The sequence below is a fragment of the Armigeres subalbatus genome, chromosome 3, assembly GCF_024139115.2.
Source record: "Armigeres subalbatus isolate Guangzhou_Male chromosome 3, GZ_Asu_2, whole genome shotgun sequence".
Classification (NCBI taxonomy): Eukaryota; Metazoa; Arthropoda; class Insecta; order Diptera; family Culicidae; genus Armigeres; species Armigeres subalbatus.
In genome coordinates, this window is record NC_085141.1 from 72,421,347 (window position 1) to 72,438,806 (window position 17,460).

At 44.1% G+C, this 17,460-nt stretch overlaps 2 protein-coding genes across 4 annotated transcripts in view; one reads left to right on the forward strand and one right to left on the reverse strand.

Annotated features, from left to right (window-relative positions):
- The window catches only part of LOC134226637 (nuclear RNA export factor 2-like), a 37,643-nt gene extending 20,183 nt beyond the window's left edge, over nt 1–17,460 (reverse strand). For 2 of the 3 annotated variants that reach the window (XM_062707530.1, XM_062707528.1), the window contains exons 1-2: nt 16,151–17,368; nt 14,930–15,649 (exon numbers count right to left, since the gene is read on the reverse strand). In XM_062707530.1, the coding sequence (XP_062563514.1) occupies nt 14,930–15,649; nt 16,151–17,248 (1,818 nt within the window). In that variant the 5' untranslated portion in view covers nt 17,249–17,368. Of the gene's footprint in view, nt 1–14,929; nt 15,650–16,150 lie in introns of all 3 variants that reach the window. The other variant, XM_062707529.1, reaches the window with a different exon arrangement.
- Nucleotides 14,157–14,889, forward strand: LOC134227536 (uncharacterized). Its single transcript, XM_062709101.1, has 3 exons — nt 14,157–14,464; nt 14,523–14,611; nt 14,670–14,889. Exons 1-3 carry the CDS (start codon nt 14,410–14,412, stop codon nt 14,877–14,879), a joined length of 354 nt encoding a protein of 117 aa, XP_062565085.1. The 5' UTR covers nt 14,157–14,409; the 3' UTR covers nt 14,880–14,889.

Sequence of the window (17,460 nt, forward strand, 5' to 3'; positions counted from 1 at the left end):
GCCGGCTTTTCAACTTAGTATTCTATTAGAATTTCTCAGTTATTAAATTGAAAGCTTTTCTATGCCCGCTATTGCATGAGTATGTAACTTGTGTGGCAAGTACAATGGATACACTATGCCCAGGGTGTCAAGAATGTTTCCAACCCGAAATATCCTAGACCGGATCGAGAATCGATCTCTCCGGATTGGCAATCCTACGCCTTTGCTCTCAAGGCTAGTGGCCCACGAACGCTCTTGCAAATGGTGTTAGTCGGCAGCATAAAATTTTGGAGAGTACCTTGTAGGCGGTGTTCAGCAATGTGTTTGCCTGGTGATGTGATTGCAATCCAGCTTATCGCCCTTTTTGTAGATGGGACACACGACACCTTCCATCTACCATATTTAAACAGCTCTCCTGGTAGTTGGTCAACTCCAGGGGCATTGTTGTTTTTTAACCGGCCGATCTCCTGGATTTCCTGAAGATTTCTGAAGATTCGATTTCCTGAAGATTCGGAGCCGGAAGTTGTATGTCCTGCGCGCGTGCTCCCAGGTTCATTACCATACTGCCACCGTTGTCTGCCACATCGCCACTCAGGTGCTCTTCGTAGTGCTGCCGACACCCTTGGATCACTTCACGCTCGTTTGTAAGAAGTTTCCCGTTTTTGTCCTTACAAATATCGGGCTGTGGCACGTGGCCCTTACGTGAACGGTTCAACTTCTCATAGAACTTTTGTGTGGCCTTTTATCCTCAGCTTGCACGTCCTTGCGTTGATTGATTGCCACCCAATCACGCATTGGCGCATCTTGACCAACACTATGAAGCCGGTTCCCAGCTTGTTGGTGGTGCCACAGCTTTGGTAGAAGGTAGCCACTCGATGCCCGCTTTTCCGCACTTTCTGTCCTGTCCTGTAGCGCTACGACGTCGAAGTTGCGGGGATGTAATGCATAGTAGATTATATTGTCGCAACCTGCGGAACCTTGTTCTTGAAACTATGTACATTAGGGTGGTTCAAAAAATCGATTTTGCTCCACAGTGCTCATCTGATTCTTTATCATGTTCTGAGTGTCCTCTGAAAATTTGAGCTTATTTGGATTAAAACTGATTTAGCACGAGCGATTTCAAATTTCCATGCAAATTAGTATGGGGAAATTTATTTTTTCATTATACTGTAAATGACGCTTCCCCATTACGCGCAGATTAAAAGAAAACCTACATAGCTAAAAGAAATACTCAACATCTTTCACTCAGTGAAAACCGCATCTTAATTGATCGTTCCAATAATTAGTAACCGAATTTAATCTATACCATGGTTTTCTGGAGCTAATTGCATAACTCCTCAACAGGCAACATTGCTGCTCGTGGCGCGAAAGATAGCACACACAAATTCAGGCTACTATGTTGTACTGCACATTTCAGTGATGCCCTCAAAGAAGTTTAACGATCATGACTAAAGATTCGCAACCTGTATTAAAATCGATTACTAATTACTGGGGCGATCAATCAACATGCGGTTTTCGTTGGGTGAAAGCTGTTGAGTATTCCTTTTAGCTATGCATGTTTTCTTTTAACCTGCGCTTAATGCGGAAGCGTCATTTACAGTATACTGAAAAAATAAATTTCCCCATACTAATTTGCATGCAAACTTGAAATCGCTTGTGCTAAATCAGTTTTAATCCAAATGAGCTCAAATTTTCAGAGGACACTCAGAACATGATAAAGAATCAGATGAGCACTGTGGAGCAAAATCGATTTTTTGAACCACCCTAATGTACATGTACCATACAATTTCACGTTGAAATTTCGTAAAGCTCATCGTTCATTACGAAAAACTTCGAGGTTCTGAAGGATCTCTCGTTGAAATCCAAAGAATTTCTCTTTAAATAGATTTTTTGAACGGAGAAGAGTGGTTTGGCAGAAAGCCATTTGGCTGAAGGCCACTAGGACGAAAGTTGCTTGGCCGAATATGTCGTTTAATCGAACATACCATTTGGCCAACAGTCCAAAATGTCAGTTGGTCAAACAGTTCCTTTGGCTGAAAAAATGGTTGGCCGAATAGCTCAATTGACCGAAAATTCTCATTGGCCGAAATGGTCGTTTGGCACGAAAGTTTCGTTTGGCTGAATTGATTATTCTGCAAACAAATCGTTCAGTCGAATAGGTAATTGGCAGAAAATGTCGTTTGGTACAAATGGATGTTTTCCAAAAAACTTTTTCGGGCCAAAAAGCTCTTACTGCTAAAAGACCATTTCTCTACATTCAAAGTTAATTGCCTATATGCCGGGTATTAAGCCACCCGGTGTGGAAATTAATTACTATGTCTGAAACTTGATTATGCATATGTACAACATGTGATAGATTTAGTTCGGAAAAGGTATTGGAGGGTAACCGCCCCTTCGGTGGGGTTTGATCCCACGACCCCAGTTCGCATGACAGGTGCTTTCCCTACTAAGCTACGAAGGACCTCCGTCGTCCACCGCAGCTTAGCGGGTACTGATGAAACCAAATTCCCAGCACCAGGTACCAGCCGATCTCTCGCAATACATTTTCAGAACTAACTCTCTCATATGTATTTTTGTACACATGCCAACCACGCCGTGCCGTGGAAGAGGCTTTTGCGCCTTTTAAGAGGGAGACAGCGAGGATTGGACTCACGATCAATACCAGCAAAATGAAGTACATGGTCGCTGGCAATCAACGTGGGTTCATTAGTGGTGGTGGTAGCGAAATAGTGCTGGATGGTGAAAAATTTGAAGTAGTAGAAGAATTTGTGTATCTTGGAACATTAGTGACGTCCGATAATGATGTTACCCGCGAGGTGAAAAGGCGTATTGCAGCTGCAAATAGGGCTTATTACGGACTTCGTAACCAGCTTAAGTCCCGTAGTCTGCAAACGAAAACAAAACTCGCGCTGTATACTACTCTGATTCTTCCGGTGGCTTTATACGGCCATGAGACATGGACGTTAAAGGAGGCTGATCGAAGAGCTTTCGGAGTGTTTGAGCGTAAGGTGCTGCGGACAATACTCGGCGGTAAACAGGAGAACGGTATCTGGCGGCGTCGCATGAGTCACGAATTGTACCAGGTGTATAAAGGGCTGGATATTATTAAGCTTATACAACACGGCAGACTACGGTGGGCTGGTCACGTTGTTTGTATGCCGGAAGAACGTCAAGCGAAGATAAGTAGAGAACCCGGAAGAGGCCGCAGGCTTCGTGGAAGGCCGCGTACACGATGGCTTTTTGCAGTTGAAGAGGACCTGAGGGCGCTCAATGTTCAGGGCGACTGGAAGCGATTGGCCCAGGATCGAGTCCAGTGGAGAAGGATACTCCATTCGGCGTAGGTTCATCGAAGAGCTGTAGCCCATCAAGTAAGTACCAGTTCGGCCGAATATTTCTTTTGGCTGTCGCTTTCGACCACATGACATTTTCGGTAAAACCATTTTTGGCTTAATAACCGTTTCGGTCAAAGATTCAATTCGGCCAAATGGATTTAAGCCAGATGACTTTCGGCTTTAGGGGCAAGCCAGAGTAAACGCGACGAGCGATGCGACGCGACTCACGTGATAACAATTATTATCAACAAGCTGTCAAATTGCACTGTCGCGTCGCGTCAGTAGCCGCTAGGTTGCGAAGGCCGACGGGAGTCCTTCGTAGCTTAGTTGGTTAAAGCACCAGTCTAGCGTACTGAGGGTCGTGGGTTAGAGTCCCATCGAAGGGAAAGTGGTTGCCTCCAATACATTTTTCAAATCAATATCTTCCACATAATGTACATATTTACATATGAGCTTTCAGAACATTGTAAATTAATGTCCAAGTCGGGTGGTTTAATCCCGGAATAAAGGCTATTAACTTTGATTAGAATAAAAACTTCTGTCAAATCCTGCCGTTACCAGAGATGCCATAACATTTTGAAGACATTTTGAAGACTTTTCAAAATATTTGAATTTTTATCTACTTATTTGAAGATACTTAAAGACAATGAATAAACCAGTGAATAAAAAAATACTATTTGATTGCTTATAAATTCTGCGACTTTTATAAGCAAAATTCCAAACATAAAAATACGTTTACACTAGGTTAAAAAAATCCCGATGGCGTCATTCGTTTAAATTTTCTTTGTCGGCGGCGGCGTTTTCGACGTTTCTGTAAAAAGGTATTTCGATCATTACATCAGAACGCAATGACCGATCTAGTTTATTCTAAACGGCAAAAATAGACTGAAATCTTCTATGACTTGATTTAATCTATTCAACCGTTGAGCTAGATCCAGATTTTTTCTAGATTCCTTCTGAATTCATCTGATCTTTTCGTCATTTCCATGTGTCTTTGCTCTGAATACCCGTTGAGAATAGATTTTGAGAAACTCTTTGAATTTCCCGTGGATTTTAAAAAGAATTTTCAGTGTAAAATAAGGAGAATTTCCAATGAAAATTATGAGGAATTTTTCGTCTAAATTCAAAAGAATTGAAAATTGCCTCAATTAATTTCAAAAGACAATTCTTACAAATGTCGACAAGAAATTGAAATTGTTGTGGCCTTAATTGAATATTTCCCAGAATTTCTACGGTAAATTTCTGCAGCAAAATCTTCTTATAAGTAATTCAGAATAATTTCACAAAAAACCGTTAAAACTGAATTTAAGAGTCAGTCGAAAATTAAGAAGGAAACTTGTTACAAACTCTCGTTAAATTATTTCTTGGATTCTTTTGGTAATTCTTCTAGAAATATCTTTGAACATTCTTCCAGGGCAGCAAAGACTATGTTCAAGGGCTAGACGATCCCTCCTCAGGCCATCTGCGAGTTGTAGGGCTTGCCTAGGATGTGGTGGGGTTTGCCAGTGGGCCCTGTTAAATTCCAATAAAAAGCTGCATGTATCCGCAAGTAGGCCCCACCAAAACGACCATGTGCCGCTCAAAGCGCACGAGCCCAAGTCCTGGCGTCAGATGGGACACAAAACAGACCTTACATGACGGCCCTCCGACGAGACAAAAGGTATGCGCAGGCCCAATAAGCCGCCTGGAAAACCAATAATTACGAGCAATATAAGAGATAATACGACTCGATATAATCGGCAAAGACCCAGGCGACGAATAAAGGATCACGATTGGAAGCTTGGAACATGGAACTGTAAGTTGCTAGGTTTCGCAGGCTGCGACAGAATGATCTACGATGAATTACATCCCCGCAACTTCGACGTCGTGGCGCTGCAGGAGATTTGCTGGACAATACAGAAAGTGTGGAAAAGCGGGCATCGAGCGGCTACCTTCTACCAAAGCTACCAACGAGCTGGGAACCGGCTTCATAGTGCTGGGTAAGATGCGCCAACGTGTGATTGGGTGGCAGCCAATCATCGCAAGGATGTGCAAGCTGAGGATAAAAGGCCGTTTCTTCAACTATAGCATCATCAACGTGCACTGCCCACACGAAGGGAGACCCGACGACGAGAAAGAAGCGTTCTATGCACAGCTGGAGCAGACATACGATAGATGCCCACTGCGGGACGTCAAAATCGTCATCGGCGACATGAACGCACAGGTAGGAAGGGAGGAAATGTATAGACCGGTCATCGCACCGAATAGTCTGCACACCGTATCGAATGATAACGGCCAACGATGCATAAACTTCGCAGCCTTCCGCGGAATGGTAATCCAAAGCACCTTCTTTCTCCGCAAAAATATCCACAAGGTCACATGGAGATCATCTAACCATGAAACGGAAAACCAAATCAACCACGTTCTAATCGACAGTAAATTCTTGATTATGCGTATGTACAACATGTGATAGATTTAGTTCGGAAAAGGTATTGGAGGGTAACCGCCCCTTCGCCCCAACTGGGGTCGTGGGATCAAACCCCACCGAAGGGGCGGTTACCCTCCAATACCTTTTCCGAACTAAATCTATCACATGTTGTACATATGCATAATCAAGTTTCAGACATAGTAATTAATTAGGCATATAGGCAATTAACTTTGAATGTACTGAGTAAATTCTTCTCCGACATCACGAACGTCCGCACTTACCGCAGTGCGAATATTGAATCCGACCACTACCTCGTTGCAGTATGCCTGCGCTCAAAACTCTCGACGGTGTACAACACGCGTCGAAGTCGGACGCCGCGGCTTAACATTGGGCGGCTACAAGACGGTAGACTAGCCCAAGGATACGCGCAGCAACTGGAAGTGGCACTCCCAACGGAAGAGCAGCTAGGCGCAGCGTCTCCTGAAGATGGCTCGAGAGATATTCGATCCGCCATTGGTAGCACCGCAACCGCTGCACTTGGCACGGTGCCCCCGGATCAGAAAAACGACTGGTATGACGGCGAATGTGAGCAGTTAGTGGAAGAGAAGAATTGTAACGTTGGACGGATATTTTGAATTAAATTTAAAAGAAATTCAAAAGCTTTAGACGTTTTTATCTTTTTAAGCAAAATAATGCTAGAACTCGTTTAGTCGGCTTGACAATTTAAAGTCCAAAGCGAGACCAAAATACGAGTAGTCTGTGCCTGACTACTTGACTGTCTTGGGAGGTGAAATGTTTCGTACGGTTTGCGTCTCGGCTAAACAAAGTGGTATACTGCTTCAGTGCGTACAGCAATGGCTCCTGAAAGTATAGATCTCGTTTTAAACCATTTGCTTAAATCTAGGAAGGCGCCAAACTGCTATCGCCATTTGAAAATCTGGGAATAATAAACAATTGTCCTTCAAGGTTTCCTGAAGGATAGAACCCTTAAGCTTGTTCATTTTCGCTCGCACAAGAGGAGTAGAAGTATCGCGGTTTTTCAGTTCCGAGTTTTGTGAATATTACTTTCAAAGTGCAACGTGTGCATCTTCAAAGTTTGACGAAGGTAGAAAATTGAGAACAGTGGTTTTAAAAGTGAAATGATGTAAGAGGAATCTTTGGGTGTCTTTCAGATACAGCTTATTTTCCGTCAGTGCGCCTGACGATTACGTGATTCTAATCCATTTGCCAGAGGAATTAGGCCGATACAAATATTAAATTTGTTTTATGTCACCCCCCCCTTCAATTTTTCAAAAATATCGAGGGGGCGAAAAAAAAAATTTTGGCGATTTGATTTTTTTTTAAATTTTCAACATGTGCATCACTGTTTTTATCTTGGTACGGAATATGTCATTTAAAGACCATACATTTGTCACCAAGAGTATTTCAAATGAAAATAACAGCATATATATCAATCGGCATAAATATTCTATATCCTATCATGTAACGCATATTAAGGGGACTCTTGCTTACAGATTCCGTCTAAGCTCCCTTGAAATATGTGGCTCACCCATTTCCACCAATGTTCTTGAACATCTACATATTGTTATCGGAATTTGATGGCTTTTATGTTGCTCGGCACACGAAATCCAGCTGAATGGTCGTCTGAATTGTAAATTTTAAAAATCATCTGCGATATATTTGCCTCTATACTCAACAGGTTTCAAGATCGAGTGGTACACTCGAACGGTCACGGTCAGGAAGTCCACCCATGCCCGCCTGTTCTGTCTACAGAAGCGCCAAACTCCCAAAGGAATACATACCGTTGACGGACTCTACTTTATTTCTATGATTCTTCACTTTCCTCACCGTTTCCTTCTCAACGCTCCTCAATTTTCCGTCGGGTTACATCTGTAATACATTCTTTTCGCTGAGTGAGCAGCTCACTCAAGTTTTCACAGCTGGACCTTCTGGACGGTCTATTTTGATTTGTCGCCCGAGCCTCTCCTGACATCGCTGAATCCGAGCAATGCGTTGTCGCCAATTAGAAGATGATAGTTAAAAGCGATGTCAGCGCTGCGTTTATTACGGACTCAAGAAGGTATCGTCTCCGTTTTCAGCTGATCCATTTCCAGAGGAACTAAATACTAGTCCTGCCAACTAAAATCTGGTCTGGGAAGTAAGTCAAATGCTGCTGCCTGCAGACATGAGAAGCGGGCGCATGAGGACTCCCCGGCCGACGATGGTAGGAAACCCGCAACAACCGGCGATATTCATTTCCTCTTCGATACTTCACGACGCCTGAATGGAGCAAGGACAAATCCGTGGATGATAGATAAAGACGCGACTTGTCGGTCACTCATCGATCCAGCTGATCAGCTAAAACGTTGGCTCGACAACTTACAACAACTTCTTCAAGTTACGACAACCTCTCCTAATTCAGATATAGAGAAAGGTTGACAATTCTCCGACGGCAGCAGGCAGGATTCCGCCTCGGACGATCATGTGAGAACTATTCTGTCACGCTTTGCATCATGCTGGAGCAGGTCATTTAATTTCAAGAGCCTTTCCATTTGGTACTTATTAACCACGGAATCGTGAGTGACTACAAGAGTGAGACAAGGGTGCATTTATTATACCTTTGTTGATATTTCCCATCCTAGTCGACCAAATCATGGACCTCTCTAGCAGTCTACTCCATAGAGCAATCGAACGAGATGATGATACTGTTCTACTAACGCCACAGCGCTCTACCAAGTAAAGTAAACTGAATGACCTGGTCGTATGCTCCCACTCAACAAACTCCAACTCAACGGTAACCGCAACCGCTGCACTAGGCACGGTGGCCCCGGATCAGAGAAATGACTGGTATGACGGCGAATGTGAGCAGTTAGTTGAGGAGAAGAATGCAGCATGGGCGAGATTGCTGCAACACCGCACGAGGGCGAACGAGGCACGATACAAACGGGTGCGGAACAGACAAAACTCGATTTTCCGGAGGAAAAAGCGCCAGCAGGAAGATCGAGACCGTGAAGAGACGGAAGAACTGTACCGCGCTAATAACGCACGAAAGTTCTATGAAAAGTTGAACCGTTCACGTAAGGGCCACGTGCCACAGCCCGATATGTGTAAGGACATAAACGGGAACCTTTTTACAAACGAGCGTGAGGTGATCCAAAGGTGGCGGCAGCACTACGAAGAGCACCTGAATGGCGATATGACAGACAACGGAGGCGGTATGGTAACGAACCTAGGAGCACGCGCACAGGACATGCGAAATCCGGATTCGAATCTCCAGGAAATCCAGGAGGAGATCGGCCGGCTGAAAAACAACAAAGCCCTAGGAGTTGACCAACTATTTAACCAACTGTTTAAACACGGTGGGGAGGCACTGACCAGAGCGCTGCACTGGGTGATTACCAAGATTTGGGAGGATGAGGCTCTGCCGCAGGAGTGGAGGGAAGATGTCGTGTGTCCCATCTACAAAAAGGGCGATAAGCTGGACTGTGACTGTGAACTACTGCGCAATCCTTTGCTGAACGGCGCCTACAAGGTACTCTCCCAAATGTTATGCTGTCGACTAACACCAATTGCAAGGGAGTTCGTGGGGCAGTATCAGGCGGGTTTTATGGGCGAACGCTTTACCACAGACCAGTTGTTCGCCGTACGTCAGGTATTGCAGAAATGCCGCGAATACAACGTTCCCACACATCATCTATTTATCGACTTCAAAGCCGCATATGATACAATCGATCGGGACCAGCTATGGCAGCTAATGCACGAAAACGGCCGGATAAACTGATACGGTTGATCAAGGCGACGATGGATCGGGTGATGTGCGTAGTTCGAGTTTCAGGGGCATTCTCGAGCCCCTTCAAAACTCGCAGAGGGTTACGGCAAGGTGATGATCCTTCGTGTCTGCTATTCAACATAGCTTTGAAGGGAGTAATACGAAGGTAGGGATTGACACGAGTGGTACGATTTCCACGAGATCCGTCCAGTTATTTGATTTCGCCGACGACATTGATATCATGACACGTAACTTTGAGAGGATGGAGGAAGTCTACATCAGACTGAAAACAGAAGCTCAACGGATTGGGCTAGTCATCAACACGTCGAAGACGAATTACATGATAGGAAGGCTATCTACAAAACACTTATTAGACCGATAGTTCTCTACGTCGTTCACACCGCGAAAATCGAAAGACTGCGATGGGCCGGGCACGTAGCCAGAATGTCGGAAAATAATCCGGTGAAAATGGTTTTCGACAACGATCCGACGGGAACAAGAAGGCGAGGTGCACAGCGGGATCATGTAAGGATTGGGAAGCGCCCAGGCAGCAATCGCCGTACATGAGCCGAAATGGCCTCCTTACGACTATACAGAAACTTCCGTAGCTGATCCACGCATAATTCTTGAATGAGTAAGTTCAACGTCTATTGCATTCTCTCTACGGGTTCATCCGAGGCCGTATCAATGCCGCTAACAAGTAGCATGGCATTTCAATAACTTTTGGAACGTGAGCATGATATGACGTGCTTCACCGATTCTACTTCAGATTTCACCTATCAATACCGTATAGTCCGGGAAGTCTGCAATTCCAAACCTTCATACAACATCCATGTTCAGACAACACACAGCCAATTTGAGCTTCATACTTAACTTAAACAAAAGATTATAATTCTAGCCAGCCGTACTTTAAAAATGTTGGTGTTATGGATTCAACAGTTTAGAGTCTATCAGCAAAAACTTTCCCAAAACGAAAATTTCTAAGGAAATACATAAGTTCCAGTATTTTTTTTAAATAATATAAAGTTTGTGCTAAGGTCATTACTGCATAAATATATTACAAATATTCATATTCTTCGATTTCTCTAAACATTCTTTGCTATCAATTTCCATTGAAATTCTAAATTTTTCATGCAATTATTCCCATTTTTGACTTTTTTTCGACTCCTTGTTATTTTTTTTATTCCCCCCCCCCCCCTCGTGTTTTCCAAAAGCTGTCGGACATAAAATAAATTTAATATTTGTACCGGCCTTATTTGAAAAAAAAAACAAATTAATCTACATAGCGGTGATGATGCCTTTCTCGTGCGATAAAAAAAATAGTATTTTGGGCATTACTTCTGAGCACATCGTCCGATCCGGCCAATTTTCAATAGGAAACAATGAGACAAGATTATGCGTAGAATGCAACCTGTTGCGAGGAAATCGGTTGAGGGTTAGTGCACTAAAAGTGAGCTAGACTTTTTTAACTTCCAAGCCCATTGGCCGATCCGGCCAATTTTCAATAGGAAACTGCGTCGAATGCAACCTGTTGCGAAGAAAGGGTAGGGTAAGTACAAAAAAGTGAGCTAGACTTTTTGCTCTTTTGGTGCGCACACACACACAGACATCGCCTCAACTCGTGGAGCTGAGTTGATTGATATTTAACACTATGGGCTCCGAGCCTTCTATAAAAAGTTTGTTTTTGGAGCGAGCATATAGCCTTTAGGTATACTTTGTATACGAGAAAGGCAAAAATAGGTAATTCGTGTAAATAGATTTTAATTAGTTTTTGACTAACATTCGCCATTCGCGTTGGACTTCCAGCGCATAGGCGCTTTTTTTGTACGGGCTGGAAATTTGAAAGCGACCAGCGGAGTCAATTCGGGGTTCCCGTCAGATTTTCGTTGTGGTTCGCAGAGCGACCATTCTAGCTCGTGTGTCCGCTAAAGCCCGCCTTTCGAGGTAGCTAAACGGAGAGGAGTGAAGTTCGCCAGTCAGTCGAGCGAAACTGGCCCGACAGTCGCCAAAAACTGTCGCAGGACCACCCGTACGCTACAACCCCCGGTGGTCAGGTTCCGAGAGCACGGTCCCGGTACGTCTCTAATTATCGTACGCTGGACGGAACCTGAACAAAGAGTTAGTAGCTTCCTTTTAGTCCTCGCCCGGTGAATCGGAAAGGTACGTAAAGCCGGGTTGCAAGAGAAAGTGGGCTACTAGCTCGAGGGAACGGTATTCCGGACGCTCTCGAGGATCGAAAATAGGAAGTCTTCCGTCCAGCCGCCACTCCCTCCGCACCTTTAATTTTGCGCACGAGCTCACACCGCCATCTTGTGAAGCAGCGATCGCCCACTGGCAAGCCGCCGGTAACTCGACGCTACGGAGACACCGACGTCACCAGCACGGTCGAACGAATCGTCATCGATCCCGTAGGACAGTTCAGCGTCTTCGGCACCCCGCTGGAAAGTTCCCCATTTTCGGCACATAGCCGGAAAAGTCGGCGTCTTCGGCACCCCGCCGGAAAACCATCCGTCTTCGGCACCCCGCCGGAAAGCATTCGGTCTTCGGCACCCGCCGGAATCCCGCCATCGCTACGAAAATCCTGTGCAGGTACGTGGAAACATTATAATCATGGCCATGAATAGTTTCCCAGGTTAGCATAAGCCCATTTAGTTTTCCGTCCAACCCGAATAAAGTACTTATAAATAAAAGTTGAATTAGAAGATATTGATGCCAATTGAGTTTATTTGTAGCATTTCCGTTTTAGAACACACTGTTCTAGTGCGTTTCAGTCATTCCGTTGGTAGATTGGTTATTTCAGACTTCAATTCCTCTTCGGTCAGTGAATATTGGGTTGAGCGAGCTTAGTTAGTACGAGGAGCAATAAGGGATAAGCAGAGCGAGTTTGGGTTTCCGTTGGTTTGGCAAGTGGTTTGGAAGATTCAGCCAGCAACCGTTCGAGGATTTCCCCTGAGGTATTATCTCAAGAAAGTCGAGCAAATCAACAGACTGGTGGTCTCTCACACGTGAGAGTGGCGGTACAAGCCACCAAAGTTATCGAAAACCTCATACGATTTTGCGAACGGTTACAGAATGCAGCATGGGCGAGATAGCTGCAACACCGCATGAGGGCGAACGAGGCACGATATAAACGGGCGCGGAACAGACAAAACTCGATTTTCCGGAGAAAAAAGCGCCAGCAGGGAAGATCGAGACCGTGGAGAGACGGAGCGACTGTACCGCGCTAATAACACACAAAAGTTCTATGAGAAGTTGAACCGTTCACGTAAGGGCCACGTGCCACAGCCTGATATGTGTAAGGACATAAACGGGAACCTTCTTACGAACGAGCGTGAGGTGATCCAAAGATAGCGGCAGCACTACGAAGAACACCTGAATGGCGATGTGGCAGACGAAGGTGGCGGTATGGTGTTGGACCTGGGAGAACGCGCGCAGGACATAATTTTACCGGCTCCGGATCTCCAGGAAATCCAGGAGGAGATTGGCCGGCTGAAGAACAACAAAGCCCCTGGGGTTGACCAACTACCAGGAGAGCTATTTAAACACGGTGGTGAGGCACTGGCTAGAGCTCTGCACTGGTTCATTACCAAGATTTGGGAGGAGGAGGTTTTGCCGCAGGAGTGGATGGTGTCGTGTGTCCCATCTACAAAATGGACGATACGCTGGATTGTAGCAACTACCGCGCAATCACATTACGCCTACAAGGTACTCTCCCAAATTATATGCCGTCGACTAGCACCAATTGCAAGGAAGTTCGTGGGGCAGTACCAGGCGGGTTTTATGGGCGAACGCTGCACCACGGACCAGGTGTTCGCCATTCACCAAGTTCTGCAGAAATGCCGCGAATACAACGTGCCCACACATCATCTATTCATCGATTTCAAAGCCGCAAATGATACAATCTATCGGGACCAGCTATGGCAGCTAATGCACGAACACGGATTTCCGGATAAACTGACACGGTTGATCAAAGCGACGATGGATCGGGTGATGTGCGTATTTCGAGTTTCAGGGGCATTCTCGAGTCCCTTCGAAACGCGCAGAGGGTTACGGCAAGGTGATGGGCTTTCATGTCTGCTTCAACATCGCATTGGAATGGGTAATACGAAGGTAGGGATTAACACCAGTGGTACAATTTTCAATAGGTCCGTCCAGCTATTTGGCTTCGCCGACGACAGATATTACACATTCGACCTATTTCTAAATTACTCGAGGGTCGATTTTTTTTTAAATTAGTGGAAAATGATCAGTCTGCTGTGCCGAAGATATGTGCAAAATTTCATCCCAATTAAAGACGATCATGTTAAAATTTCGTTATTTATGTGTCATTCTGCGTGGAATGCGTCATGTGCGATTGTCCGGGCAGGCGCAGGTGCGCATGTTACTGCGTTTGTTTCGACTTTATCGATTACACATAATGCGCAGAGTAGATAAGGTGTCGTATCCCTAATCATAATTATACCTCCCTAATTTTCTCCACAAAAGCAATAAAAACTTCTGCAATTCAGACTGTCTTAAGTGCTTAGTTAAACTGATTCATATGATAATTTAAAGGTTATTCGAATGCCATGTGTTTAGATCTAAACGGACTGCTTATATTTGAAGAACCCACACAATAATTGAAATGTTTTTATAAAATTAAATTTAGATAGGTACTCAAGAAACGCTACTACGCGTTAACATGGAGCGCTCAATCGAATCGTTTTATTGTACCGGCACTTCATAAAAGTACAAAAAAAAAGTTAGATGACGAAAAACAAATGCTACTGACTATGCTATGTACGAAAAGCACTAAAACAAACAAACCCCAAAGGTGCCAGAAGCAGTTGAGTAAACAAAACGAAGTATCTACGTCGATCGAAATAATTTGCGAAGACCAGGTCGAATTTCGTAGTTGATATCAGTTGAGATTGATTCGGAAGATGAACTACTTGTCGCTTCTATTGATAGTAACGTTGGCCACATCAGCTACCGAAGGTAGATTTCAAAACGCAATAAATTGTATCGTTCTGACTGAGCAGTTCCTCAATTTCAGCTGATGATTCCACAACTATTCCCTCGGACATTGAAAAGCTATTCAACGAAACTACTCTACCATGTACGCCACATGAAGTAGTTAATCATGTAAGTGAATGATAAATTTTTAATTTAACAACTTGTTCACCATATTTTCCTATTACAGGCGTGCTACTTTTGCAAGTGCAACTTCCACGGCAATCGCCAGCACTGTATCTACACGTGTGATCCGACAACCGGGCGCTCTGTGCTTCCTGGCTCGAAAATATGTACCGAAAATGATAAATTCAGATCAGGGTGCAAACGATGCCGTTGCAGCAAGGGGCAACTGTTCTTCAATTGCTTTATGGCAGACCGATGCCGACAATTTTCCTAAACAATTTCATTTTATGTGTACAAGTTGTCTAAATAAGTTAATGTACTTACATCATTGAACCGCAAATCGAGTGCAATTAATTTCGGGTAGGAAATCAACGATGACAATGCTTCCAGCGTTCGAATTTTGTTGTTGCGCAGACGAAGAATCAAGCAGGCAACCCCAAACTTCCGTGCAGCTAAAGTGAGAATCGACGACAGCGTGCGGGTGCTCTTGACGCTGAAATCTACGAACTTAATTCGGTCCAAATGCTGTTGGAAGTTACACAAATCAAGACATCGATCATTAAATCGATCCTGAAGTGCAAAGTTCAATTTCTCCTCCACCACGACCTGTCCGTCTTTGAATTCCGCCATATCCATTTTGAGTACAATAGAAATGTATTCGTTGCTGCTCTTGATTTTGACCGCCAGCTTGGACTGCACCAAATGTGCTAGAGCTTCGTAGCAATTGATGACGAAAAACTCGTCCTGCTTGGAGTAGGTTTTGTAGTAGCACGGATAAAAGTCGTAGCTATCCAACATGGTGAAAAGGTTGTCCAAAATTTCGCCTTTATCGTAGCGACCATCGTGCGAAACAATCACCTGATGCCATTTAGTGTTGAATTTGTACTTTTTAAAGTCACTCGCATTGCGAACCACTCCGTTCAAACAGGCAAACACTTCCCCAGCAGTGGATGTGACTTCTACTTCGTCATCGCCACCAACGCGGTTTGCAGCTGCCACTACTTTCTGTTGCTTCCTAGGTTTGGCTCCAAGGAATGTACTGTCCTGAAATATACATAAATGCGATTCGAGTTATTACGTGATTTCGGGGTAGGGGAACAGACGGCTTTGGCAGGTTTTGTTCTATTATTGGCAGGGGGGTTTTTGTCGTCCGAATTTTATGAAATTTGGCCACAATATTCTTTGATATGCAAAGAATGTTTGGGCCAAATTTGAGCATAATCAGTCATAAAAAAACCCCCTGCCAATAATAGAACAAAACCTGCCAAAGCCGTCATCACCCCTATATAGTGAAAAAAAATTCAAGTAATTTATGGCAAACAAAAATTAACGTTGACTATATCCAATTCAATATTTTTCTTTCCACTAATTATTTTGTTCTAAATAGTCGATTTATCACTCATTTTATCATCAGTCAGACTTTAATAATAGTCGAATATTTTAAATGGTAGAACGCTGTATTTACAAATAAAAAAATATATAAAAGGAAGAAAATCTCTTCAATTTTTTCCCACTCAGCACAAAAATCAGAAAAATAATACTTACGATTTTTATCATGTTTGGGAAATATTCCTTCAGTACATCCATATACCCAGGAACATCGACAATCCCATTTCCTTCAATATATAGCTCGTTGATGCTGCAACCTTTCAGTGGTCTCAAAGAAGCCGGATGCTTAATCCGGTTGAAACGCAAATCTAGCGTTTGGATGGGTAGATCTTTAATCGCTACTAGTGGTGAAATATGCGCAATACTGTTGTTTGTTAGTTTGATCGCATTGATCTTGGCGCGCACTTCGTCCAATCGATTAATGGAGCTGCAAACCAACTCCAGATGAGCGCGGTTTCCCAAAAATACGCAAAGTTCCTCGAAATCGCCGTGGTTCCGGAAATTATCTAAATTCAACATGTTTGAGAAGCCATACAGCCCGGCATTGTCGCACCGTTCAGCCACTGCCGAAAAGATCTTTCCATTCGGAAATAGCTGTCCCTGCATATACTTGGCAATATTCAATTTGACCGTAAGCTTCAGTGGATCCGACGAGCCCGGCATTGGTAATTTCAAATTTTTATCGAACAACTTTACTAGCGCTTTGCTGCACAACCGTACTAAAAAGTAATCGATGTTCGTATGTTGCCGATAGGCCACCGGGTAGAAATCATCCGTGCTGATCACCGTAAACAGTGCTTCCAATATCTCCTCTTTCTGATACTTCCCGTCGTGATGCACCATAATCTGATGCCAAACATCCGCGCGATTCAGTGACGCCCTGTCGTAGGTAGTATTGAAGCAAGTATAAACAAGGGCCTTCTCCGGTTCCAATGTGATATCCATCTCGCCGCTTCGCATTGCCAGCACCTTCCGGTTCATATCATTCGGATTCAACTCCGAGATGGGTGCATCAAGATTGGTATCCATTCGCTCATCTGGTTCCATGTTTTCCATTGTACGAGAGCCGCCAGCTAGGGCCACTGGATTTTTCATCCGACGATTGTTCCGACGGTCAGCTTCCGCCATCGCTCTTACGTCTCGCATCGGATCGTCATCGTCGTCGTCGTCGTGATGAAAACCAAGCTGGCGAATATCCGGTTTTTGCTCCAGCTCCTCCATGAAAGTGTTGTATTGATCGTCGAGGCTGGACATCTTTATTGATTTCACTGTAATAAACACTATGTTCACTATTTATTTTCCACCGGTAAATTAAAAGCTACCTTCACCCGACAAAAAGACGCTTAAAATGCTTTTTATGTTTATGACAGTTTGCTACTAATCTCTGTCACCTTGAGGGATCATTCATGAACGATGCACACATCGTTTCGGGGTAGGCAATTGGATTTGTTCGACGAATGTACAAT